The sequence below is a fragment of the Ursus maritimus genome, unplaced genomic scaffold (genome assembly GCF_017311325.1).
Source record: "Ursus maritimus isolate PB19 unplaced genomic scaffold, ASM1731132v1 scaffold_29, whole genome shotgun sequence".
Taxonomy (NCBI): domain Eukaryota; kingdom Metazoa; phylum Chordata; class Mammalia; order Carnivora; family Ursidae; genus Ursus; species Ursus maritimus.
Window position 1 is genome coordinate 23,697,484 of NW_024425452.1, and position 16,445 is coordinate 23,713,928.

General features: G+C 43.8%; 1 protein-coding gene across 1 annotated transcript in view; it reads right to left on the minus strand.

Annotated features, from left to right (window-relative positions):
- B3GAT2 (beta-1,3-glucuronyltransferase 2) overlaps positions 1 to 16,026 on the minus strand; it is a 75,633-nt gene extending 59,607 nt beyond the window's left edge. Inside the window, exon 1 of the mRNA XM_040643611.1 lies at positions 15,418 to 16,026. Coding sequence (XP_040499545.1) covers positions 15,418 to 16,026 — 609 coding nt within the window. The remainder of the gene's footprint in view (positions 1 to 15,417) is intronic.
- Positions 16,027 to 16,445: the final 419 nt, after the last annotated feature.

Here is a 16,445-nt window from a genome sequence, read left to right on the forward strand (position 1 = left end):
CAAATACATGGAGGTGAAACATGCTACTTAACAATGAACAATTCAACCAGGAAATCAAGGAAGAAATAAAAAAATACATGGGAACAAATTAAAATGAAAATGCAACAGTCTAAAACCTTAGGGATGCAGCAAAGGCAGTCCTAAGAGGGAAGTATGTAGCAATAAAGGCCTACCTCAAGAAGAGAGAAAAGTCTCAAACGACATAACTTACATTTAAAGGAGCTAGAAAAATAACAAAGCCTAAAGCCAGTGGAAAGAAGAAAATAAGATTAAAGCAGAAATAAATGATATAGATACCACAAAAGCAACAGAACAGATCAATGAAACTAGTAGCTGGTTCTTTGAAAAAAGTAATAAAATTGATAAACCTCCAGATACACTTATCAAAAAGAGAGGCACCTGAGTAGTCGGTCAGTTAAGCGGCTGCCTTCAGCTCAGGTCATGATCCCAGGGTCCTGGGATCGAGCCCTGTATCAGACTCCCTGCTCAGCAGGGAGTCTCCTTCTCCCTCTGCCTCTGCAGTTCCCCCACTTAAAATCTTAAAAAAAAAGAAAAAAGAAAAAAAAAGAAACGAGAAAAAATTAAACAAAATCTCAAATGAGAGAGGAGAAATAACACCACAGAAATACAAACAAATATAAGCAAAGACTATGAAAAACTACACCAACAAATTGGACAACTTGGAAGAAATAGATAAACTCCTAGAAGTATACATCCTACCAAAACTGAAACAGGAGGAGAGAAAACTTGAATAGAACAACAACCAGCAAAGAAATTAATCAGTAATTTAAAAACTCCTAACACACAAAAGTCCAGGGCCAGATGGCTTCACAGGTGAATTCTACCAAACATTTAAAGAAGAGTTAATAGCTATTCTTCTCACATTCTTTCAAAAAATAAAAAAAGGAAGCAAAACTTCCAAATCCATCCTGTGAGGACAGAATTACCCTGATACCAAAACCAGATAAAGATTCCACTAAAATACAGAACTACAGGCCAATATCCCTGCTGAACATGGATGCAAAAATTCTCAGTAAAATACTAGCAAACCAAATCCAACAAAGCACGAAAAAAATCAGTCACCATGATCACCTGGGGTTTTTTCCTGGGTTGCAAGGGTGGGTCAACACTCGTAAATTGGTTAATGTGATACACCACATTAATAAAAGAAACGGTAAGAACCATATGATCCTTTTAGTAGATGCTGAAAAAGCATCTACCAAACGTCTGTTCATGATAAAAACCCTCAACAAAGTAGGTTAGAGGGAACATGACTTCAACATCATAAAGGCCATATATGAAAAGCCTACAGCTAATCTTATCCTCAAAGGGGAAAAACTGACAGCTTTTCCTCTATAATCAGGAACAAGACAGGGATGTCCACACAGTAGTGGAAGTTCAAGCTACAGCAATCAGACAACAAAAAGAAATAAAAAGCATTCAAATCATCAAGGATACTGATACTTTCACTATTTGCGGAGAATGTGATACTCTGTGTAGAAAACTCAAAAGACACCATCCAAAAAAATTGCTAGAACTGATAAATTCATTAAAGTCACAGGATACAAAATCAACATACAGAAGTATATTGCATTTCTATATACCAATAATGAAGCAGCAGAAAGAGAAATTAAGGAATCAATCCGATTTAGAATTGTACTAATAACCATAAGATACCTAGGACTAAACCTAACCAAAGAGGTGAAAGACCTATACTCTGAAAACTATAAAACAGTGATGAAAGCAAAAGGAGAGGACACAAAAAAATGGAAAGACATTCCACGCTCATGGATTGGAATAACAATTATTATTAAAATGTCTATACTACCCAAAGCTATCTACACATTTAATGCAATCCCTATCAAAATAGCAACAGCATTTTTCACAGAGCTAGAACAACCAATCCTAAAATTTGTATGGAAACTCAAAAGACTCCAAATAGCCAAAGCAATCTTGAAAAAGAAAAGCTAAGCTGGAGGCATCTCAATTCTGGACTTCAAGTTGTATTACAAAGTTGTCATGATCAAGACAGTATGGTACTGGCACAAAAATAGACACACAGATCAATGGAACAAGACAGAAAACCCAGAAATGAACCCACAACTATATGGTCAATTAATCTTTGACAAAGCAGGAAAGACTATCCAATGGGAAAAAGACCAGTCTCTTCAACAAATAGTGTTGGGAAAACTGGGCGGCAACATGCAAAACAATGAAACTGGACCACTTTCTTGTACCAAATGCAAAAATAAATTCAAAATGGATTAAAGACCTAAATGTGAGACCTGAAACCATAAAAATCCTAGAAGAGAACACAGGCAGTAACCTCTTGGACATCGGCCATAGTCACCTCTTTCTAGATAGGTCCCCTGAGGCAAGTGAAACAAAAGCGAAAATAAACTATTGGGACTATATCAAAATAAAAAGCTTCTGCACAGTGAAGGAAAGAATCAACAAAACCAAAAGGCAACCTATGGAATGGAACAAGATATTTGCAAATGAAATATCTGATAAAGGGTAATTATCCAAGATATATAGAGAACTTCTAAAACTCAATACCCAAAAAATGACTAATCCAATTAAAAAATGGGCAGAAGACGTGGATAGGTATTTTTCCAAAGAAGACATACTGATGTCCAACAGACACGTAGGAAGATGCTTACCATCACTGATCATCAGGGAAATGCAGATCAAAACCACATGAGATACCACCTCACACCAGTCAGAATGGCTAAACTCAACAACACAGGGAACAACAGATGCTGGTGAGGATGTGGAGAAAGGGGAGCCCTCTTACACTGTTGGTGGGAATGCAAATTGAAGCAGCCACCCTGGAAAACAGTATGGAGGTTCCTCAAAAAGTTAAAAATAGAACAATCCTACAATCCAGCAATCGCACTACTAGGTATTTATCTAAGGAATACGAAAATACTCATTCAAAGGGATATATGCACTCCAGTGTTTATAGCAGCATTACCTGCATTAGCCTAATTATGGAAACAGCCCAACTATCTACTGACTGAGGAATAGATGTGGCATGTACATACAATGGAACATTAGCCATAAAATGAAATGTTGCCATCTGCAATGACATGGATGGAGCTAGAGTATAATACTAAGCGAATTTAGTCAGAGGAAGACAAATACCATATGATTTCCTAATATGTAGAATTTAAGAAACAAAAGAAACAAGGAAGGGGTGGGGAAGAGAGAGGCAAACCAAGAAACAGATTCTTTACAAGACAGAACAAACTGAGGGTTACCAGAGGGGGAGTGGGTGGGGATGGGTGAAACAGGTGATGGGGATTAAGGAGGGCACCTGTTGTGAGAGCACCCGGTGATGTATGGAAGTGTGGAATCAATGTTGTACACCTGAAATGTTACACTGTATGTTAACTGGAATTTAAAGAAAAACTTTTTAAAAATTCCTAAAGAAGAAAAGAAGAGCATAAAAGTTAAAAATCACAGAGCCTACCTTCTCAGTATGTCCAGCAGGAGTGAAAGGTAATAGGTAAACAGTTAAATAGAACCATTCAAGAAAAATGAAAGCAATTAATAGAACATGAGGCCCAAATACCAGCTCCAATGACTGTGCATAATAGAACTTTTCTGCAAAGCAAGGCTGCAGCACCCCCAACAGAAAAAGACTCCCCTGGGAGGTCTCCAGCACTTTTGCCAGTGTGAACAGATGTAGCTGAGGAACTTTCCAAAGTTATAAAAATATCCCCAAACTGTCATTTGACCTTTAAAAATGACACTGGCATTTCAATCTTGCAATGCCAAGTTTATTTAGATGATAAACAACACATCCACACATGGATCGTACTTAAATTCCCATTCCCGTCGGCTGACAGCAGCATCTTGAGGCCACAGAGACTGTAGGGGTTGGTACCGTTATGATGGCTCAGGGCTTTCTGACATTCTGCCTTCCGGGCCCTTTCCACCGCTCCTGTGGCCACCAAATTCTGATAGAGCATATGTCCAAATCGATAGGGAAGTTGCCCTATTTGCCCACTTTCCAGGTGTATCAGCTCACTTAAATGTCACGACTACTACCCACATTTGTATCGGGCCCTGTAAGGCGGCTATTAGGGCTTTTCCTCAGGTGTAAGATAGGCAGCCTCAGAGATCCCATGAAAATTAAATAGCAGCGTACACACCCAAATACTCGGGCAGGGCCTAGCACAGAGCAAGCCATCGGAAAACAGGAGCCAAGTTTCCCTGAGGTCATGCACACGTTCTCCAGCTCCTAACTTAGTGCTCTTTCTACCAAAACTGCAGTTTTCAGACTTGGGGTGCATGGTCCCTGAATAAAGACTCTCGTTGGAATATTTGAGCACACAGCTCTAAGGGAATAAATTCCCAGACCCTCGGCATTCTTACTTGCTTTCCTAAAACTGAATTCTCGGGTAGAGGGGCTGGTTCTTCTTCCCTCTGCTCCTCTCTCACTTCACAAAAAAGGGCCAACTTCTCATCCATCCTGAATCATATTAAATATACTGTCCCACCATGCTCAAATCTCTAGGGCACCAACCAAAGGTAATTAGAACTATTGTTGTCTTTATGAGAAAGATAATGTCTTTAATGAATGGGTAATAAATCCCTTTGGAAGGCAAGAGGTTTCCAATTATTTGCTTTCAACAAAATTGAAGGAGACCTAATGTCATCAATAGATCATTAAATATTTTTTGCTGAGAGATCACCATATGGTTTTTGGCTTCGAGCTTGAGAGTTCAAAAACTGAAGACAAAACCACTACAAAAATGCTTTCCATCTTATTTACTTCTTTATGTAGACAAGGTTGACCTCATGAGAACAGAATTATGCTAAACCCCATCTCATTCCAGCAATCAGTAATATTCATCAGTGAATAGATACCAATAATAAAATGCTCCATCCATATCATTAAGAATCCAATTTCCAATAAACGTAGCTTTTATGCTTAAGAGTTAATTATCCAAGTTGGCAACATTTATGGGTTTTTTATTACAAGTGAGTAACAATTTTACAAAAATGATATGTACTCATATGCATGACATTTATGTTTGATTACTTGTTTACTGCTACCAATTGTAGTGTTAACTCAATCTTAACGAGTTTTTAAGACCTTAGTTTATAGCCATAGGAATTTTTTAAAAATTTAAACTCTATAATCATTTTTGTTACCGCAGATATGTGTGACTAGAGGATCAATAAAGGACCTTGAACCTCAAAATATTATGCTAAGATAAAATTCTGAGGGAGAACAAAAATAGAAAAAGGAACAATATAAAATTTCTGGATGTTACTGAGAAGTATATTTATCAAACGATGTTGATATAAAAACTGTTCTAGTTTTTATAATATCCACTGTATGTAGTTTTCATTACTAAATGTCAGTATTTATAATTCACTAAAACTTAAATGCTTTGCAACCATTTTAAGGGATTTAAAAAATTTAGACGTCAATTTGAAAACATCCTAGAGAGTGCATAATTTTACTAAATTTTTTTAGGAGTCATATGAACAGAAAACAGTGATGATCATTGCACCAGGCTCCTGGGTGTGACCACAACTCTTGTGAGAGACGGACCAGGAGGGTGCAGGGTCTATGAAGAAAGAACAGGGGCAGTACTCACAGCATTTGCAGACAAGGAGGCAATCAGGGGACCCTGTGGGTAAACACACACACACCCCCCACACACACTCCAACTGCTACATTCCCCATTCTGGCAGGAAATAAGCAAAAAGCTTACAGAACTTCTGAAGCTTATGAAAATGTAAGCAATGTTTGAAAAAAGAAACAAGTTCGGGGTAGACTTCCTAATAATTGCCAGTCAGCTGAAGGCCAGCTCAGTATCCCAGTTAAGGCTGGAGGGGGCCAGGCACAAGGGGAGGGCCATAATAAGGGATCCTCTCTGCCTTCTGCAATCGGTGCTGGAAAGACGAATTCTGACCTTCCCACCCCTAGCAAATGACCTTAAAAATCAAGCTATTGCTTGTAATCATGTGCTTTAAAAATAGATTCATTGCATTCTTCCCTTTAATTTACGCTCTCCTTTGTCGCATACTCTCTCTGATTCATTCATCCACGCCAGAAATCATCCATCCTGTAACATGCTCTGGGTCCAAGCTAGGTCCCAGGACGGCCAAGTAGCTAAAAATCACTCCTTGGACCTGCTCTGAGCTACGTGCAGGCCAACTTGCTGGCTTTCACACACACATTAATCAGCTTAGACCTCCTAACCCACAGGAGCGTCAGCCTTCCACCTCCTCTCAACCTAAAATGTTCTTTAAGATGCTTTTTACTCTCTTGCATCCTCCCAGGACTCTTTGTAGACAAGCCCCGTTTAATGCTTGTTCCTCTAAGCACTGTGGTAACAGCCAGGGGTGTAATTAAGACACCCAATTTAGGTAGTTCCACTTGGGTACAGACTAATTTGGGAAAGTCAGGTACTTGCCCCTCCTCCTCGCCCCCAGAAACACAGTCCAGATCTCAGAAACAGAGTAGAGACATCTAACCCCCGAAACAGGGCAGCGGCTATTTGATAGACCTCTCCACAGGGACAGTCACCCACAGAGGAGAACGAGGGAAGAAGAACTCATATTTATAACTTGCCAATAGGTCAGTACTTAAACAGCAGTCCTATGAAGCAGGCAGCTCTTGCCAAAATCCTGCAACCACTGAGCGGGAAAGCTAGATTTGAACACAGCATTGCTTGACTCCTAAGTTCCTACCTGAGCTCCCCACCGGCCTCCAGGGTGAAAAGGCCTAACACTCAACTACTTCATAAGCACCTTCACATACGTCCTGCCCTTTAAATGGGCACTGCCAGGAATGCTTTGCTACACAGGCAAATATTCATGGGCCTTCTCTCGCTCTCCTTTTTAGCACGAAAGCTCTTAGAGTCAGCATAGGGGCCACATTTATCTTTAAGTTACTATTTAAGGGGTGCCTGGGTGGCTCCGTGGGTTAAGCATCTGCCTTCAGCTCAGGTCATGATCCTGGGGTCCTGGGATGAGCCCCGTGTTGGGCTCCCTGCTCAGGGGGGGAGCCTGCTTCTCCCTCTCCCTCCCTCCTCCCACTGCTTGTGCTCTCTCGAGCACTCTCACTCTCAAATAATAAAATTTTAAAAAAAGAAAAAAAAGAATGAAGGTGAAATAAAGGTGTTTTCAGACAAAGAAACAAGCAAATTTATGTTTTTTTAAAGTTACTATTTAAAAGGCTCAATATAATCCTAGACACACAACACAGACTTCAAAACTGTTATTTGACCAACAGTCTCTGTTCAGGGCTCCTTTCTGGGAAGAGATTCCTTAAGAGAGCCCCTCAACTTCTAAGCTCCCAATAATTCATTCACTTATTCAACAAATATTTAATAAGCATTTACTACATGCGACATGGGAGGCTCTGCTCTGAACGCTGAAGATACAACAATGTGCAAAAGAAAATCCCTACCCTTATGGGGTTTAGATTGTAGTGGGAGAAATGGCCAACTGAAATACAAAAACCACATTATATAATGTGATCTTAAGCAGTATATAAAGAATCCACCACAGTGTACCTTTTCCTTGATACAACTAGATGTACAAATATTTATATGTAGTTTTTCTACTAATTTACTCCTCCACCATTATCCAAGTTCTGTTTAAAGAGTTATAGGTCAAGGGGCGCCTGGGTGGCTCGGCTGTTAAGCGTCTGCCTTCGGCTCAGGTCATGATCCCAGGGTCCTGGGATTGAGCCCTGGATCGGGCTTCCTGCTCGGCCGGAAGCCTGCTTCTCCTCTCCCACTCCCCTAGCTTGTATTCCCTCTCTCGCTGTCTCTCTCGGTCAAATAAATAAATAAAATCTTAAAAAAAAAAAATTAAAGGTCAAAGATTTGCCTGATGGGTGATCTGAAAACTAGATAGGAAAAAATGAAAGCATGTTCCTTACACTGCTATATACACACTTTTCAAAGCCACAGATTCACACAAAAAATGAAGACTTCTCTTTATGGGACAGGCTTGGGGAGAGAGGCTAAGTCTTCTCCCAGAACTAAGTGTCTCACTTGGGCCGCAGGAGATGGGCACGCAGCTGCCCACCCCTCCATCCCATGCCCTGCTCTCTGGACAGTCACACACCCTCTTTGCTCAGGTTCTTTACCGTGGCTCCCTCCACTCGGAGCGCTCTTCCCCCCTGCCCTGTCACCCACGCGGCCCCATCATCCTTTAGGTCTCAGCTCACATGTCACTTCTCCTACAGTCACTCCACGTGACAACCTACAAGCCCATTAGCGGCCTCCGCTCTGTGCTCCCAGGCCTCTGCGTTTCTCCCACAGGCACGGATCCCAGCGTGCATAAGCAGTCCTGACACCTGATCTGTGAGGACTGGGAGGCACCCTCTCTGTTCGCAGGGGCAGTACTCCCTGCCTGGACAAAACATAGTGCCTCGCACACAGCAGATGCTCAATTGACATTTGTTAAATGGAGAAGGCATACTAATTATATTCAAATATCTCCTCAGTGTGGCCATGGGTAAGCTCAAGCAGGTGGAAGGAATCTTGCAGGGCCATACACTCTCACTGCTAACATACAATCGTCTTAGATAACTGTTTCTCAGTTAATGGAGAACGTTCAGCATTCAGCACACTCAGCCTTCAAGGGAGAGAGGAAGATACAATTTATAAATACCTGCGTTTCAGACTGAAGGACGAGGGTCTTAGTTTCTGCATGTAACATACATTACTATTTCAAGTTCTCTTTCCATTGCTGGAGATTGATTGGGGGGGGGAAGCCCCTCTTTTAAGTTTTCAGTTATTTTGAAGGAAAGACCAAATAATCAGACTCGTGGTAGACAACGTAACCACCCTCCTCAGCACAGACCACTCCAGGGTTTTCCCAACACGCAAAAAGACCCAACCAATGATTTATTCATTTTGGTTTGAACCCAGGGAATATTCCTAGTCCTAAAATAAATCACAGACAAGAAAATTAAGCCTTCTATCAACAAGTGACCAGTCTGGTGACCCCGACAGCGTGGGCCATTGATGGCTGGCGTAACCAGCACACCAGATGAAGGTTCCTACATCTTCGTGCTGCAGGGAGGAGCTGCCAGTGCGAGAGAGCAACCAGCAGGTGTCCGCAGCCTACCTGGGCTTCGGCTCCTCCCACGTGAAATAATTCTGGACTGTCCCTGACCTCCATGCTACCCTCAACAATTTTTCTTCCATTCAACTCCACCTGTCCTGAAAAGATATATGCTCAGTAGCTATAGTGGCTGATGTATATATATCAAGGGAGGGAAAACATTTTAATATTTTATCTTCTTGCAGAAATGATCCTTTTTCACAAGAAATCTTGTTTAAAAGCACACATATTATAATACATATATAAAAGACTACAGTCTATATACTAACTTAGCCGTTTTCACCTGACTTGAAAAAAGAGCAATCTGAAATCCAATGGGCTATAAATGAGATTGTATAAGATGAAATAAAATGTTCATAAGATCAAATAATATTAGGGAAAAAAAGATCAAAAAGGAAAATTAGAAGTTGATGTGTCCAAGAAGACAGACCTCAGTTTCAGTGTGGCAGGGGACAGCAACAATGTTAGAATACTCCTGTTGAGGGGCACCTGGGTGACTCTGTCAGTTAAGCAACTGACCCTTGATTTCAGCTCAGGTCATGATCTCAGGGTCATGAGATCAAGCCCCACCTTGGGCTCTGGGCTCAGCAGGGAGTCTGCTTGAGATTCTCTCCCTCTGCCCCTTCCTCCACTATCTCCCCCTAAAATAAATAACTCTTAAAAAAAAAAAAAAAACTCCTGTTGATCAAATGCTTTACGTACCACAATGACGTATCTCCATCCAACTGGACATGTTAAATGAGATAAGCCGCAGGAAGGTAAAAAATGTAGGCTTAGGGGCACCTGGATAGTGCCAGGTGCCAGTCAGTTAAGCATCCAACTCTTGGTTTCGACTCAGATGGTGATCTCAGGGTTGTGAGATGGAGCCCCATGCTGGACTCCATGCTCTCTCTCAGCCCCTCCCCCGGAATAAATATATCTTAAAAAAAAATTAAAAAGTGCAGACTCTAGAACCAGAGGACTTGGGCCCAAATTCTGTGTCTGAACAGCTGTACCACCTGTTCAAGTTACTTCCAGGCATTTCTACTCAACTATGAAATTGGGATGCCAATTATACCAGGGTAAATGACTATAATAGATTCATGCTGCCCTTTTAAAAATCTCTGTGCTCACCAAAGACCTAAATATCAGCAATAGGATGAAAGAATAGAAATATACTAGTACCTACCTTCCAGGGGCTATTGTGAGGAACGAATAAGTAAAAACACCTAAAACCCTCAGGGGGGTTCCTGGCCCATAGTGAAGTGCTCAACTGATGTCAACTACATTCTGTTTGTATCCATAGTAAAGAGTATTTTAACATTTATTTTAAATTATGCACAAGAATTACCAGGCATGAACAATGGATTATCTTCGTTTATTGCTGTGAATTGGAAATCTGTTCTAAACCTACCTACTTACTTACCTACCTACAGACTGGTGTAGCAATTTTATTTGTGTTTTGGAGGGAGGACTTGAGATCCATGCAAAACCTAAATATCATTCTTCAACGGCATTGCAAGTCAAGTACATAATGTGTTAACTATACGGACTGAGCAAATATTTCCTCAGACTTCAAAACGTTTGAATAGACATATCTGAACATTATTGAATTCTGTACCCAGGAAAAAAAAAAAGCACTACTTGAATACCACCTGGAATAGTTAATGAATAAGACCACTGACTTTGGTTCTTCTATTTTGCTTTTGTAGCATGCCTTAAAAGCAATTACTATTCCATTACTGTTCACACAAGAGAAAATTTACCAGCTTGTAATTTAGAGGCAAGTGGAGTAGACAGAAGAAAATGGAGTCACCCACTATAGTTTCCAAGAAGCAGGAGACAACAGTCTAAATGTTTAAGAGACACACGTTCATTGCACCAAACAATAATCCGGGCATGTCTTCATGTCTATTCATGAGAAAGGATAATCAGGGAAAAGTAGGCTGGAGGACAAAGAATGATGGAAAAAGACAACACGGAGAGGCAGAAGAGAGAACGTCTTTTAAACCCAAATTGTTATTTCTGGTCCATTAAAATATCAAAATCCAAGTGAAAACTGGTCTTCATAGAAAACTCAAAAATTAGCCCTAACTCAAGTACCGTGCACCCAGGGAGAACACGGAAAATCTTCAGATTTAACACTGACAGACTAAGAAAATTCGCTGCAGTTTTATACACACAGTTTTAGAAAATTCTCACGTTGTATCAGCCCTACAACGTGATTATTAATAAGGTTGTAGACGGGGAGAAATAAAACACAATGGGCACATTTCAGGCAAAATCGTCATTTTATGCTACACCTAAGAGATTCTTTTAGGTTTCTTCACGTTGACAAGATAATTACCCTACACTAAGTAACTGGGTCAAAGGTAAAAGTAAACGTAGCTCTCTGGTCTCCATTCAGGAAACACAGGCAGGACTTAGTCCTTGAGGGGAAGGGCAAACATGGTAAATTTGAATATCCTTTCGATTGTGGCTCCAATAAGCTGCATATAAAGAGGGGAGCATACTGATGCTTCAGAAAGGGAACGAGACAGAAAATTAAACCTCAACTCCTCCACCTGCCCAGCACACAAATAGCTTAACTGCACCCAACAGAAAATCGAAACAAAGGGCCTCTTTAGTTCACTGCTTGCCAGAAAGGCATCTTCAAGATGCCTTCTCATTAACTGAGTCCTCTCACGCCCCCCCTTAAATGTCTCACAGTTGGCCTGTCTTCCAGTCTTTGCTCATTAAAGTTAAAATTTTTAAAGTTTTTCTTCTTGCTGGGAAAGGACTGTTTGTTAACCTTTCGATTCAATTGATTTCCAAAGGTGAAAGCAACTTCCCCTGAAAAGCATCAGCTTTATTTTTTTTAAAGATTTTATTATTTATTTGACAGAGAGAGAGAGACAGCCAACGAGACAGGGAATATGAGCAGGGGGAGTGGGAGATGAAGAAGCAGGCTCCCAGCAGAGGAGCCTGATGTGGGGCTCGATCCCAGAACGCTGGGATCACGCCCTGAGCCGAAGGCAGACGCTTAACCGCTGTGCCACCCAGGCGCCCCACCAAGCGTCAGCTTTAAACTCAGGAAACACCGCACGGTTTTCTAGCAAAGAACAGAAGTCTCATTGATAGTGTTATTGAAAATGTAACTAGATAGTCACATTTATCTGCAGTTGTGGCTTGTATTAAAGTAGCTTAAATTCTTCACAAATAGGCTTTTCCAGAGGGTTAGACAGATAGGGTGTTCCGACAGGCAGGATTACCTGTGATCTGTGGGGTAAAGCCCCCTCCGTGCCACAGAAAGAGCAGGAGAAGCTGCTGGGATACTGCAAACCTGAAAAACCCTGTCCATCTCCAATGCACAGTCCAGTTTCTGTGGCTACCACTCCCGCTAAGCGTCATTAGCAAGTGGATGTGGCTGTTAATGCAGTGTTGTTCGATGCAAATATTTCTTTCCTGGCAGCATAGCTCAGTTGAGAGGGGAGGCTGAAAATCGGTTAGCTGTATGGAAGAAGCAAGCAGCTCTCCAGTTACCAGGGAGGAATAATTGAACACAGATTGCCTGTTGCGCCTTTAATTTAATTTGGAGACCTTTCATCTTTCAGTTTCCTTCATTTGCAGCCAATGCTTAGCGAGCTAATTTGTACCTGGTTCATTTTCCTCCTTTTATCTTATCGACATTAACATCAACTATGGAAATTAGAAGCACTATGAATAAAAGATGAAGCCTGACTTGGGACATTCTCTCCTTAAGTACCGTGAATGACTTAAAAACTAATTTGTGTGTATGCACAATATGGAGGACTGAGATCTATCCGCCTCACCTCTACAGCACCCTTGACGGGCATCTTCCCTTCCCCCAAGGAGTTGCAGCTTTTAGATGTTTTATCTAGTCCTACCTGTTCTCCAAGAGAGCCAATGCCTGGACTATAACGCACATGGAATCATTTATCTTAGAACTGGTATAAGGTAGACCATCCCGTTACTGCATAAAACCAAGGATGCATAAATCCCACTAACCTGACTTTTTAGAGAGTTCGATATCGCTTGCCTTACAAGGAAAAGAACGCACTGCAAAAAGGAAAACTGAATGTATCAACATATATGCATGGCGAACAGATGCCACTCTGTCCAAAAACACTGTGTGTGGGGGAGGATGAGAGGGGGTGGAGAAAGGAACTAGCCTTGAAATTACTGTCTGGGAGTGGCCTCTCGGAGCTACAGAATTTCAATTCCAAGCGTATCATGTGTATGACGTTTTTTTAAACAGTCCTTCTGTCGTATATTTTGTACCACTTGGAACCTCTCCATAAAGAAGAGCTGCACATGCTCCTCAAATAAGTTTGATTTTTTTCATTACTTCCAACTGTACAAAATTTGAGTGTCTTGTATGTTTTGCATGTTTTTCCCTTTTTAGTTTCCTCTGGGCCAATACTATTTTCTTCTCCTCACCCTCTCCTCCTTTATATTCTCTTTCCAATGGACCAATGAAATGTCTACTGGGATTTTTTTCTTGCTGCTCAACATCCCCCACAAACAAGTCTTCCTTTCAGTTCGGGAAGCCTCAGAGGAAGACTGTGCTCAATTGTTTCACTGCCTGTAATGCCAGCTCTTCTACTCATCTAACCCTCACACCAATAGGCTAGAACCCGGAGATAAACCAAAACTCACACCCCTTCACAGCACATCCCCCTAAAAAGTTGATTAATAATGATGGGCATTACATATACAAGACCACACATTTTTACAGGTAAGGCAACTTAAAAAAAAATACTTCGGAGTTTAAAATTATGGTGTATTGAAACGTAAAGGTCTTTGCTTCAGAATACAAACCACTGTATCTTTTGGGGAAAGAGTATGTAAGCAGGATCAACATTAAAGCCCAACTTAAAAAAAAATCAGATTACATCTCTAATCTTGGTTATAATAAAGACAACCCCCTGCACTGTCAAGCTTATCTATTTCTTCTGAGGAACAGGGAAAAAAAGCCCTACATTGCAAAAAAGATGGAGAAGGATGGAAAGCAATTACTGGTCCTTTTATTCATGGAGGAGAGGATGAATAGAAATGAAGGTGGCAACTGCCCTTTTAAAAAATGGTACCTTAAAAGCCACATGGACAGAAAAATTAAACTGAAAGGGTACAGAGTCACTCTCTCCCAAGGTTAAGAAAGCCAAACATTTATTAGGATGAAGGTGTGGGGCGTTTGTGTTTACTAGACACACAGATTCTCCAGTCTACCTGGCAGGAAGGGGGGGTGTGATGGAGTCTCAAAAGCAGGAGGTCAAGGAATTTGTGTAAGGAAAGCAATAGTCCCACCAAGTGTCAAAGAGTCCAAGTTTTTGTTTTTTTCCAGGTATCTTTATAAGGAAGAAAAGTGAAAACCATGCACTCTGGACTCATTCGCAGAGCACACACAAATTGCAAAATACTAGCCTCAAGAAGTAACACCTGTCTTAACCCCCTGCTGGCTCTGTGCACGAGTGGCCTTCCAAGGGAAAAGAGCCATTTCGGGGGCAGGGGACCGCGCTGCACCCAGGGCCTCATAGGGAGCACCAGGATACAATGGGCAGGTGCAAGAGAGGCCTTAGGGAAAGTTGAGAAAAAGAATGGGGCTGTCCGCCTGATAATTTGGGCTGCAGAAAGACAGAACCACAGGGCAGAACAGTCTCAACTCATTTACCAAAAGTTTTCCTTGAAAAAGAGGCAATCTTCAGAAGCAGGGCTTTTGTGGGGTGCAGGAAGACACAGAGGTTGGACCCACATACACACCTCGGAGAAGTTACTGTTTTCACTAATAATCATTTCCGTGCCATCAGACTATAAGAGAAATTTGTCTCTGGGGTGATTCTTAGTCACCATCTCCACCTTCCTCCCCATATAGTTCTAGACTCGGGAGTACACCGACCTGCCCACTGAGCTGGGACCTTCCGCGACCGGTTCCTGAGAGCGTGCCTCCCCCCTGCCCCCGCAGCGACTCTCCCTGCCATCTGGGCTCCATCCTCAAGTCAGCCAGAGCCTCGTTCCTGGAAATCCTCGCGCCTCACCTGTGCTACTCCCTCGGCTCAATCTCAGGACCAGGTGGACTGTGAAGCCCCTGGCCACACACCCTCCCTTGAGCCACAACAGTCCTTTGGTCCACTCTCCACCCCCAAGGCCCGCGTAAACACGCCAGGGCCAGCGGAAGCTACAGGCTGCCCGCGAGGAGCGCTCCACCTGTAGTCGCGAATGGGAGTACGGAAAACTGAGAACTCCCAAGTGCAGCCGCAGCCGGGCAGGCCCCGAGGCCCCTCCTGCGCGTCCCCCACCCCACCCCCCAAGCTGGGGCGGGCCGGCAGCTACCTCCTGAAACAGCTCCAGGCTGTAGGTGTTGTCGTCGTCGGCGAAGAAGAGCACTCCGGACTGCGCGCGCTGGTGCTGGTGCCTCTGGCGCAACCAGGCGAGACCGGCGTTACGCTGCTCCGTGGCGCGCGGCAGTCCCGGCCTCTTGTAGCGCCGCGGTGTGGGCACGTGCAGGTGCGTGCTGGGCAGCCCGGCCCGCGCCAGGAAGCGGCTCACCAGCTCGCTGCGCGCCGCCGCGTCCTCCACCAGGATCCAGTGCAGCTGCGCCACCTGGCGGAAAGTGTTGGCCAGGCGGGTCAGCTCGGCTTTCTGCACCGGGCGGCTGTAGGTGGGCGTGATGGCATAGATGGTGGGCAGAGGCGGCTCGGGCCGCGGCCGTGGCTGTGGCCGCGACTCGTTGCGCTTCTCCCAGCCGCGCCCGGGGCCAACGTCTGGGCCGCCCCTGCGGAACGGGTGTCGGGCGCCCCCGCGGCCCACCGCGTAGGGAGAAAAGTAGGGGGGCGGGGTGAGCGGGGGCGCGGGTCTGCGCGTGTCCACGTCGAGCATGATGATGACGATTAGGATCCAGGGCAGAAGGATGAAGAAGCGGCTGAACAGCACGGACTTCATGGTGCGCTCTTCCCCGGCCTCTCGGACGCCCCTAAGAGGGGAGAGATGGAGGACCCCAGGGCGCAGTTTGGACGGCGGCAGCGCCCGCACTCAGGAAGCCGCGGGGGGTGCGTTCTCCATGGGGTCTGAGGACGCTGCGGGGGCCGGGAGCCGCGGGACTCAGCCCCCTGGCGTGGGAGATCCGCGCAGGTGCCCGAGAGGCTAGGGCTACAGGGAGTGCAGGCGGGCTGGCGCTGTCCCCCAGTCCCGGTGAGTCGGCGGGAAGCGGGACTCTGTCCAACCGCGCGCTGCTGGCCCCGGAGTTGTGCCGAGCGCCAGGAAAGCGGTGATCCCCAGCCGCTCTTTCTGAAGAGTGGAAGCTGGGAACCGGCCCCAGGGCTCCTAGCCACTCCCGTCCCGCGGCGCTGCGGGCAAAGGGA